Source organism: Epinephelus lanceolatus, chromosome 20, assembly GCF_041903045.1.
Source record: "Epinephelus lanceolatus isolate andai-2023 chromosome 20, ASM4190304v1, whole genome shotgun sequence".
NCBI lineage: Eukaryota > Metazoa > Chordata > Actinopteri > Perciformes > Serranidae > Epinephelus > Epinephelus lanceolatus.
The window spans coordinates 15060946-15073023 of NC_135753.1; the positions used below are offsets into that span (position 1 = coordinate 15060946).

The 12078-nt window shown below is 41.8% G+C and overlaps 1 protein-coding gene across 1 annotated transcript in view; it reads left to right on the plus strand.

The window, feature by feature from the left end:
- Nucleotides 1-12078, plus strand: part of LOC117265110 (cadherin-7-like) — a 168384-nt gene that overhangs the window by 136239 nt on the left and 20067 nt on the right. The window contains exon 10 of the mRNA XM_033639504.2: nucleotides 8129-8246. Within this exon, the coding sequence (XP_033495395.1) occupies nucleotides 8129-8246 (118 nt within the window). The remainder of the gene's footprint in view (nucleotides 1-8128; nucleotides 8247-12078) is intronic.

Here is a 12078-nt window from a genome sequence, read left to right on the forward strand (position 1 = left end):
TTAAATTAGATTTAGATTCAACTTTATTATCACTGCACAGGGAACAGGTACTGATGCATGTGTGGTACATTAGACAATTAGACTATTCATAAGTGTTGATTTCAACTGTTCGGTATCACCTGTTATTTTGACAGTGCCTTCTTCATCACTTCATTAAAATAAGTGATTAAGTCACTTTTTTTCACATATTAGTTGATGATGAGGTGAAACAACATGCAGCAACAGGAGCTCTGTCACCTCTGCTGTAATTTTAGTCTGTCAAAACACCTTAATGTGCTGGCTTATGGCATTACCGCTCTATGGGCTCTAGTTTCGCAGACCGGGCGAGGCGGAGGCGCAGCGCACCTGTGCTTCGCCAACTGGGTGTGGCCAGGCGGATTTTGTAAGTTTGGCACACCGTGCGCCTGGCGCAGCTACTCGTCTTTCCCACCTCCGTCCCTCCTACCGGCGCAAGTCGGAAAGAGGGAGGAGAGAAGGCGTGGAGTGGGTTTTACACACATCACACCAATCAAATGAGCCCCTCTCCTCACCCTTAAATGCGCCACGTGAAGGTGTAATGAGAGTTTACTCAATTCCCCATAGCAGAAGAGAGCAGCAGCGTCAGACGTCCAAACTTCTCCCAGGAGGAAACTGATGTTTTGGTCCGGGAGGTCCAAGCTCGCAGTGTCCGAATATACAGAACTGTGAGCAGACCTCCACGGGCTGATGATGCAAAGGTAGCCTGGGAGGAGGTCACCACAATTGTAAATCAATGTTGCATTTCTCTCATGCGCGCATGCTCTCTCTTTCTCTCTCGCAGTCTCACTCTGTTTCTTTTCTTTTGACTTTTCTAAGATGACAGATGCTGAATATATACTCCCTATCTGATGCTGTGGCTGTTTGTGGTTGGCTGAGAGGGATGTGAACTCACTAGTTTGCAGCTGTGTTAATCAAATCAGGTTGGGTTTCCATTACGCGTGCTAAACGTGCCAAACGGTGTCAATCCCCTTTGATCTGACATCAGATGTGACGGGACAGTTGATACAGAGATACATTTATGTGCTGATTGCAGATAGTTGCATTGAATAGTGGTTTTGTGGCTATTTATTGCATCATTAATGTGCCTGATATTCTGGAAACCTGCCTGTGAGGTTTTGGTGACGTGTGCGCACTGCCCACCGGTCAGCCAAACTGCTTACACCGGCTGCGCTCCGCCTGCGCTGACAGTAGACCTGGTTTCAGATGGCGGGCTTTTAGCGCACCTTCGGCGAAGCCTTTTGGCACGAAACTGTCACTGCGCCAAGCTGGATCTGTCGACACCTCCCCCTGCTGCGCCGCCACACCCATCTCAGCGCACCTCGGTCTGCCAAACTACCAAACTGAGCGCGCCTCGGGTTGCGCTGCTCGAAACTAGCTCTGCGCGGGGTTTGCCACCCTGCACCACCTGCACTGCGCCGGGAAACTAGAGCCCTATGTCTTAACTGTGTATTTGTATGTAGGATAAGTAGGGTAGAGCTTAGATCGAGCCCAAAAAAATCCAGCCCGACCCCACCCGAGCCTGTGCATGTTCTGTCCGAGCCTGTCCCAGCCCGTCCCTTTAACTGTAATTATGAGCCCGAGCCTGGTTTAGACCCATCATTTTTATTTAAGGATACGAACGTGGACAGTGAAGGCTGACTCTCATCTTTCTTTCCATGGCAAGCCATTGTCATGTGCCTCTTGTGTCAAGGTCCCCGTCTTTTTGCTGTCATATACCAGCATTGTGCTGCACTTGGTACACTCGAAGAAGCCAACACACACGTTGTCACTGTCGACAATTCATATGTGCGTCAACTTTCTGTTGAGGTTTACGGACGACTGTAAATTTTACCTTGAAGGGGTATTCTGGGTATTTAAAACTACAGTACTTACCAGTGACATATTAAAAAATAATGGTCAAAATTGAGGCAGTAGATGCCGAGATATCTGACTGTTAGTCCCTCGAATCAGTCAAGCGCTTGGATCAAACACTGGATCCTACATTTCCCACAAAGCAAAGTCTTTCATAATACGCTGACCATGTTACAATAGGATTCCACTAGAGGGTACACCAGAGAATTTAGACCATATAGAACTTCCCCATTTGCGTGACTTGAGGAGGATACTTTATTGCTAAATCTGAGACCAGCATGGATCATGGCAAAAAAAGTGACATTGCGCCTTCATGTATAAAGCAGCGGTTCCCAACTGGTCCAGCCAGGGCGTCCAGCATTCTTCTCAGTCATTACTTCAAGGTCCACACAGTTTAATATGTTCATCATCATATTTGCATTTGGACATGTCGTAGAGCTACTTTTAATTTTAATTAATTTTAATTTAATTTTAATTTTAATTCACTGCACTTAAAAATAACGTGTGTTTTTAACAAACTTGAATTGTTCGTGACTCACTTGCGGTCCACTCAGAATGGACCCATGACCCACTTTTGAACCACGACCCACCAGTTGGGGACCACTGTTATAAAGTATATCTTGACAATGGTGAGTTTCTTTATCTTATTTTGCCAACGCTGCCCTGACCGTTCCTTTGAGTATTACATCTTGTGTACACATGCCGTTAATTTCTGAGGATGTGCACAACCAATGCTCTAAACAGACGCAGGTGACGTGAGGCAGCTATCATGTGTATGCAGGTACATCTCCAATCTCAGATAAAAGTTGAAAATGGAATGCTTGTCGCTGCAATTTCACAACTTTTGCGGGAACAATGAATGTGTATGAAAATGTGTGTTTGCCTCTGTTGTTTGCACATTCTCCTCCTCCTCCTCCTCCTCCAAAGCGACAAACAGAGACACCTTTGTCCTTCTATATCCTCTTTGATCTGACGTGCAGCCATGTGTAAACTCAAAAAACCTTTAATTCTGTGATTCATAGGCCTCCTCAGTCTTGCCTTGCGACAGGCACCAGTCTGCCGCTGCCGTTAATGTCTTTCAGCCAGAATTTATGTCTACATCCATGCCTCTCTCCTCCTGACTGCTACTCAGCCCATTAGAGAATTCCCCAGCAAAGGTTCTGTGGAACGCCTTGCATCAGAGCCACACTAATGAAAGGCATTATACATTACAAAGTGTTTGATTTAAGGATGATTTACAGTCCTTTCCCTCAGCAGAGAGGAATGGAAACCTTCCTAGAGATAAGCTCTGAATCCATCTGCAATATTCAAAGGACATCAAAGGGTTCAAATTGTGTATAGGATTCATCGTCAGTGTAAGAACCACATAGAAAGGTTTCTATCAGATGTGAAATTTCCATAACAGAGTGAGAGGCATGTGAGTTATTATGATCCCAGAATCAATGGCAGCTTTCATGATATGCAGCCGAGCATGCACACACTGCATGTTTAGGTGCTCAGTGGTTGCATCACTGATGTGGTGCTGACACAAACATCGCTTCTGTCTGTATATACACACATCTCAAATGTTCTCCAACTGCAGCAGATAACCTTTTTGCATTCCTGCTCCCCATATAAATTCCCCTTGCACTGCAATACCAAACAGTAAACAAAAAAAGCATACTTTGTGATTACTTTTGCTGATGAAAGAGCAACTGTTTTAATTTTGTTAAGAAACAGAGTAAAATATTCATGAATTTTCACCCCGCCTGCCAGTTTTAATAATTGGCAGGATGTCGTTTACCACCTACACCCCTAATACCTGACAGCTTGTTACCAGCAGCATTTAATCACAGCTGACAACTGATAATCCATGTCTCTGCACTGATGGATCATTGGCTTTTATTTTTTTCCTCTTCCTCGCCCCTTATTATTATTTTTTTTATGATTTTGTTTTTGTCTTGATGTTTGACGTGGGGCTGGGAGATGTGATAATTTAGTGTGAATTGCTTTTAAGAATCTCTTGGATCCCGTCCACGGGTGTGAGTTGTCACAGGGTTGAGTTTCTAGGTTGCCTACAAAGGATTCAGGAAGCTTGATCTAAATTTATAAGGACACTGCTGCAGTAACTCCCACTTTGATGGCCGTCGCGGTGGCTATCATTTGTCGTCCATATGGCATGTTTGTGTGTGATATGCTCCTCCTGTACAGCATGTACCGAGTGAGATTTCTCTTTTTTTCCTCATCTTGCCGGAGCTAAGTGCTGCTGCACACAAGAAAATTAAAGCTTTTTTTTTTTCTATTTTGAGAAGAGATAACTTGATTTTCAGATACCACGTTTGTATGAATAAAAAAATAATTACAGCACATGCTGGTGGGTGTAAATAAATTGGTTTATTTGGTAATTTGATTTCCTGCATTATTTATAGTTGTCAACACTGCTATATAATAAAAGGGAGGAGGATTCTGTTTAGGCCGGGGTTCAGAGGCAAAATAAAGTGGGCCGAAACAAATGATGTTCACTTGTTTAACTCACAGATATGAATGCTTGTCTTGTATCGCCCCGAGCAAGAGCAGTTCTTATCATGAGTCATTTTCATACTTGTAATAATGAAGTTGAAATGCCTGACTGCATAGCATATGCATTTATTTTTAAATAATAACGACAGTCAGAGGACTGACCTGACTTTAAATTTATTTATTATACACAAACAGGTATATGTGACTGTGCTTTAGAGATTAGAGTAAGAAGAACGTAAGATTTATTAACCTATTAAAGGTTCTTTGTGCGACACTCAGAGCATTAATAAAGCAGTAAAGCAATTATGTAAAGATATAATAAAGTAATGTTGTCCTGAGCAGAGAATGAAGTCACCCTACCTCTGTGTGTGTAAGACCTGTGTAACTGCAGACACATTACCTTTGTAGCGTAAGCAACACGCCCCTACAAATCCCACCCACCACTAGTACAAGGCAAACCCACCAACAATGCTATAATGCTACACTGTAGTAAATAAATGAGACCATATGTAGCAGTGATTCACTTTTCAATTCATAATACATGAAGTTATGTTTCACGTTATAAGTAGCCTAATGAGATGTCACCCTCCCCATTAGCCTTACCCTTACCGTAACCGCCTCTCTTTTAATGTAGCACTTGATAACTAACATTAGCTAATGGCTAATTTAGCATTAGCATAAGTATTGAAATGTAACCTTCCCATTACCCTTAATCTAACTGTAACCACCCCTCTTTTAACGTAATACTACATAGCTAGGTAATCACTAACTTAGCAATTTTGTGGGGACTTCCACTTCTGGATCAAGGACCGAAGGGGGCTGATCGTGGACTGATGTGCACATTAATGTGGGCAAGTCATGTAGCTGCTCCAGCTGCAGTTATACCTACTGGGTTAGCTAATCCCTAACTTAGCATAAGTAACGAGGTGCAGCCTTCCCATTACCCTTACCCTGACCTTAACCAACTCTCTTTTAACCTTAGGGGGCAATCACACCTACAAGGAGTGCTAGAAACGAGACGCCAGTAAAACAGATGATTCTCTATGATATGGCGTGTCTGACTAGTTTTTAAACATTTTTTATGACAAGCGTCATTTCTTGCGTCTTTTTAGACGCGCGTTCTTTTTCTGGCGTCTTTTTAGGGGGTGATCACACCTACAAGGAGTGCTAGAAACGAGACACCAGTAAAACAATTGATTCTCTATGATATGACTAGTTTTCAAGCATTTTTAATGACAAGCGTCTTTTTAGATGAGCGTTCTTTTTCTGGCATCTTTTTAGACACGCGTTTGTCAGTGCTGAAAGTTGAAATAATCTCAACTTTTTGACATCAGGCACCAGTAGCACCACCAGCAGAGCAAAGGCAAGTGCCCTCTTCCATCTTGGATCCATTTTCAATGTTTTGATCACCCGGTTGCACACGCACCCCCGCTCTACAGGCGCTCCTCGTAAGGAGCGCTCATTGAAAGGGCGTCGGTGTTTCTAGCGCCACCTGTAGGTGTAATCGGCCCCTTATACTTCAAAGCTAGGTAATTGCTAACTTAGCAATTTCATCAGGACTTTTGTTCTGGGTCAAGGAGAGAATGGGGCTGATCATGGACTGACGTGCAAGTTGACGCAGGCGAGTCATGTAGCTCGAGGGTGGGTCACAAAGCTGCTCCAGCTGCAGTTATACCTACTCGCCGTGTGTTGTAATTCCGAGCTTCTCTGTGGTTTGTTGTGGTAGATGGTCCAGCTGCATGTACACGTGTCTATCTCACTAGCTAGCACATTGTCTCCGTTTTGCAATGCGCTCATTTGGTGTTTACCACTGATATTAGGACAGTGTCATCGTTAAAGCATAGCACCCACCCTTTTGTTCCTTCTGTTTAACATCATTGTTTAGCACTGTTTAGGCTGTTTAGCCACCTCCATGTTGAGAGCCGTGTCCAGACACTTCATATGCTCTGACTTTTGCATAGAGCTCCTTGAATGGTTTTATCCAGCAGTGGAGTGTATTTTGACATTTTGAGCCGTCATATTTTGTTGAGAAAGTCAGTCAGCTGAATTAAAACATCTCCATGCCAAATTTCAGCCTCTTAGGCCAAAAACTAGGCCAGCTGAAAGGTGAGAAAACTTTTATGGACAACCAGCTGACCTCCCAACAACACATTTGGCCAATTGGAATAAATCGGCTGTCCTTGCTCATGCCCAGTCTTTCCGCAATACCTTGAGCAAATCTGTGAGTCCATTTGGAAGTTATGCACCTTTTAGCCAATGCAGTGGACATACATGCACATTCACACACACACACACACACACACACACACTTGACCTCCATGCCAAACTTCAGCCTCCTAGGGCAAAAACTTTGGCCGCCACAGGGTTGGGAAAACTTGTTGACTGAACAACAGACTGACCGACACAGTAAGCTAAAAAAAATTCCCAGGGTACACAGCGGTTTTCAGAACCAGACCTTTTGAGGTGATTTCACTCCAGGTGGTCAGCAGCAGAAAAATCCCTCTCAGCATGCTCCCTGTATGTGGTGGAGTTTTATAACTCTTTCTTTTTTATTTACTGTAGTTTAGCTGTAGAGGACTGACCTGGATGATGGATGATATAAATTCAGCGCTCCCTAAAAAGTCTGATGACTTTCTAATAATTTTCAAAGACACCCTCTTCTGTTGTTTTGCATTAATGGTGAAGCATTGCTAAACGATGTGTACTTCAAAACTGCAATGGGACACACCATTTTCAGATTATAAGCTGTTGTCAGTATTATATATTTTTAGAATTTTTCAGTAAAAATACATTCACTGCTGAGGTAAATCCAGGGTGATCCTGATAACATTGGTTATAATGATTTAAAAATGCGTAAATTAACAAACTGTGATGCAACTCCTGCCAGAAGAGTGTGTCCAAATTGAACTAATTATAAGTAAACAAGAGAAAAACGCCAAATGACTGTTTTAATGGGTACTATTTTATATTTTTCTTTTAAAAAAATGTTTTGTCGTCATGTTTCATGCTTTATTTCTTGGCTTTTATATTTGGTTCTTGTCCAAAAAGAGATGCTCAACTAGAAACTGTATTTTCTTCCCTACTCTTACCGTAATCAAAAATCACCACCGTTAAGCAGAGATGCATGTTTACAATAAAAGGACATTTCAACAGTTTGGTAGAGGCTATTAATTTAAAAACTGTGTGGTCAGTTGAAAGAAACTATATTACTTAATTTATTGTTGTTAGTGCCCAAGAGAGCTATATAAGGCCAAAAAATTCATTGTATTTTGGGTCGAAGCATTTTTTGACTGAGTGGGTGTTACAGTCTGAGGTGCAGGGATGGAGAGAATAGTTGCTGGACAGTGATTTGCTTCAGAAGAAATTACTTCCCAAAACAAAACACTTCATCCATAAGAGGATGCCAGGCTCTTGCCAAATAAGCACTTACTGTACTTGAAGAGATAAATGACACAAAACCAGAGCCAAACATTATAAAACAAATTTTTTTCCATCAATCAGAATCAAGTTGATTTCCTCCAGTTTATCACACTGCAGCGGCCTTTTAAGAAAGATTAAAACCACCATGTAAATAAATATATGACAAAGACAAAGTGAAACATTGATGATGCTTTTCATAAACTGAAACCATAGTTCTTACCGCACGCGCACATTAAACAATTTATAGCGTCAGTTAACACCTAATCAGCCGGTGAGATTGGATAAAGACCACAGAGGTAACTCATCTGGAATGTCTTGTTGTTGTCCCTGTTGTCCTCAGGTGATCCAGACCATCAGCGCTGTGGATAAGGACGAACCTTTGAGTGGTCATCGCTTTTATTTTGCACTTGCTGCACCTGTTGCCGGCAACCTCAACTTCACCCTGCGAGATAACAAAGGTGCGACAACCATCTGTGTTATTCCTTAAAAGTACCTGGTGTTACTTTTGTTTTGTGGTTGTCTGATAGAGAAACTCTCACAGCAGTCCAGCACATCTGCAGGTTCACTTTCTAAAGCATTGGATTTCTAGACACTTTAGATACAAAGTGGTTTATCTGAAGCCAATGTGAAACTTCAGCAGTCTGAGTTGTATCTTCATAATAACAGTCTTTTTTAGGGAACTTCTACACAAGAAAGTGACTGTGGATTTTGTCCCTCATTACTCTGAAACCTCATTAGGGGGATTTTTTAAATGAGCAGTATGAACAGTAACAGTGATTTCAACAAGAAAATCATTGGTATAAACGGCTGGCTCAGAGTACTTAAAAATGTGATATGGCCTTTTCTCCCCACTGGTTTTCCATCATACTTAAGTACTTTCAAACAGGTATTAAACTGCATTATATGTGGTCCTAAAAGTCTTAAATTGCTGCAGAAGCCCTGAAGTCGCCAATCTCTCATTTCTTTGAAAGACTGCACTCAGTTACATGCTGTAAAAACCAGAGATCATTGGCCCACAAAACCTGCATACACAGATCAGATCACGCCATAACTTTCCACCTTGGTTAACAACATATAATCACAACAACTGGGGAAAAATGTCCAAAGACACAGAAAAAGAAAAAAACACAAGAAAAACCAAGGTGACACACAGACCTTTACATGATACATATATACATACCTATAGAACATTAAAAAAACAACAGAAAAATAAAAATGAAAAAATAGTCATAATAATAATAATAATATATTGGTTAGGTATTCGTTAAATTTGGGGAAATTTGTTAAATGTGTAAGGAGAGAAATATAAATAATACATTTATTTAAAAAAAAAAATGCATTTAAATAAATGATAATAATAATAATAATAACAACAATAATAATGATAATGGCACCACGATGGTGCCATGGTTAGCATTGTTGCTTCACAGCGAAAGGGTTTCTGGTTTGAAAATGTGGGACAGACAGAATGACTGACTGACAGAATGACACACTGACAGTTTCCGTGATTATGTACAGCATACCATACCATGACTTAGTCAGACCAAAAATTAGTAAAAAAAAAAACAAACAGCCAATTCGGCCACAGGGGGAGCCACAGCGATTGGTCACATTTTAGCCATTTTTAAGCATTTTTCTGTTGTTATAGCGCCACCCAGTTGCCAATTAGAGTTGAATTTCTCCAGTCACCCTGGGGCATCCTGTTCTACATATCTACCAAGTTAGTAAAAATCAATAGGGTGGTTACACCTAGATAAGAAATTAGCACTCTAGCGCCCCCATTTTGTGTGATGGGGTCAATAATGGAGGGGTCCCTTCAGATTATGTGTGGTCATATGCCTACAAAGTTGCGTGGTGATTGGTGAAACCCTTGAGATGTTATACACCTTTATGTGATGAGCCACGCCCTCCGCAATATTCATTGCCTTATAGAAGCTCAGTTTTAGTAAGTTTTCCAACTTTTGCCAAGAGGGAACTTTAGATATTGGTTCCTAGATTATGTTCACCCAGTTTCATGCAGATCGATTTTAAGTGTTTTTCAAAAAAATCAAAATGGCGGAAAATCTGTATGACCGGAAGTTATGGATTCTTGAGGCAAATTTGTTTCTCATGAGGAGAGGCATCTCTGTGCAAAGTTTCATGTCTCTACAACATACGGGGCATGAAATATGCCCATTCAAAGTTTGCAATTTCAGTCGGTTGCTATAGCGCCCTCCTTTGGCCAATTGATGTAATATTGCTTCATTTGCATCCTCCCATGACCCTCTACCACTGTGCCAAATTTCACATGGATTGACCAAGTCAGTGAGGAGAAAAACGTGAAACAGACACACCCACAGACAGACAGACACAGACAGAGTTTCCGTCTTTATATATTTATATAGTAAGATTAATAATTTGATATTTAGATGTCTCATCTGTTGTAGTTTGGAGGGTCTCTGGTTGCTGATGTCACAGTCAGAAGGGGAAGTTGTTGTTGAGGTGAGGATTTGTCCCAGTGTGTACACACATATATATATATATGTATATATATATATATATATAAACATACATGTATATTGGTTTGTGTTGAACAGGTAGGCAAGTGATACCGATATGGATGAATGGGGCCAAACATAAACTTAAACATATAGTAAGCCTCTGTGTCCTTGTCAGAGCTCTATGTGTCAGATCAACCCTGTTGCATCCAGCTGCTAAATCAAAAAACTCCCCTTAGAAAATTGCTGATGGCCTTTGGAGTCTGTAAAGGGTGTTGGTCAAGTTAGGTACGGTCTATTTGCTGCTTACTTCCTTTGAATTGAGCCTGGCAGCGATGCAATTGACACTTTGGCCATTGCTCACTCTGGCTCTCTATATCTGCCCTGCGTCAGGACACAATCTCCTCTGCAATCTGACTCAGGAAGAGAAGTACAGAGTAACTAGTGCCTCCCGGCATGCCCAGCCGTGCCAAATGAAACCATAATTCTGCCATGACAATGCCCTCGCTGCCCTCTTCTTTGTAATTGTTCGTCAAAACTGGATGCAAAAACAAACTTTCTGCTGCAGCTGGAGCACATCTGAGACTTGTGCCTCAATCCACTACAGCAGGGTCTCCATGTTCCTGATCACAGGATAACTTCAACACACAGGCTGAAAACTGCCTTTGAACCATTATGATCTGCTCACCACCTACACGCAAAGCAGTGGGCGGATGAAGAAAATTAGCTTCTCATATAGGAAAACTTTGCATATAGCTTTAAAAACACATGAGAATTGAGCACAACTCCATCATGGGTCCCCACTGCTTTAAAAAAAACATGCAGACCTGATAGTTTCTCTGAGGTAAATGCCCTGTGTTGAGTGTTTTGTTTGAGCTCAGCTAAAGCTGCCATGTTACCTTTCAGAGGTAGCAGCAGCAGTCAGGTTGTGCCACAGTAATCCGTGTAAGTGCAGACCAGGGTTACATCATGGACTGGATGTTTAATGGTCACTTCTCTGCAGATTAAGAGCAACTTGGGTGGAAGACAGTTTCTGAAAGCTTTGTTGCAGAAAGCTTCTCTTTGAACATACGGTGTTTACTTCGGTGTCAGTGTGCTGAGTATCTGTAGCCTATACTTCTGATAACAGCCGTGTTTTTTATAGTATTGTGGTGGTCAGTGCTCCTGAAAACTTGGCTTTTAAGGAACAGCGTGTGAGATTTAGAGTGAGTTAGTGGCATCTAGTGGTGAGGATTGCAAATTACAACTAGTTGAAACTTCTCCCAGTTAAAATTCCTTCAGTGTTCATGGTTCAGGAGGTTTTTACCAGAGCTGAATTACCGCAGAGACCTCCTCCTCTCCCAAACAAACGAACCAGGAGATTAAAACCAGTAGAAACACTGAAGAAAGCATTTTCACGTTACACATCAGTGTTTCTGCGACGCTGTTCGGCTTGTCGCAGATGGACTGCTAGCCCAGCACCTGCTAACTTGTGCTCAACTTTTTCTCTCAAGATGTTCAGGGGTTTTTTGACAGGGAGCAATTATCCGGCAGAAGTCTTTTTCTCAAGCTCTCATCACAGAGAGGCTGCTAATTACGGTGGCCAACATGATAAACGCAAACGGTTTTATTTAGAGCCAGTGTTTCGTTTGTTTCGTTGGGAGCTACTGCTAGCTACTTTCATTGGAAGAGAGTAGCTAGCAGTAGCTCCTGTTAGACTGTAGCCCAGCTAAAGAAGCAGCAGTGATGTAACTGACATTTTTAACTCACTCATAGCAGCCACACAACAAAGGCGAAGCGCTCCAAAAAAAGACGCTGGGCACTGTGCTTTCTC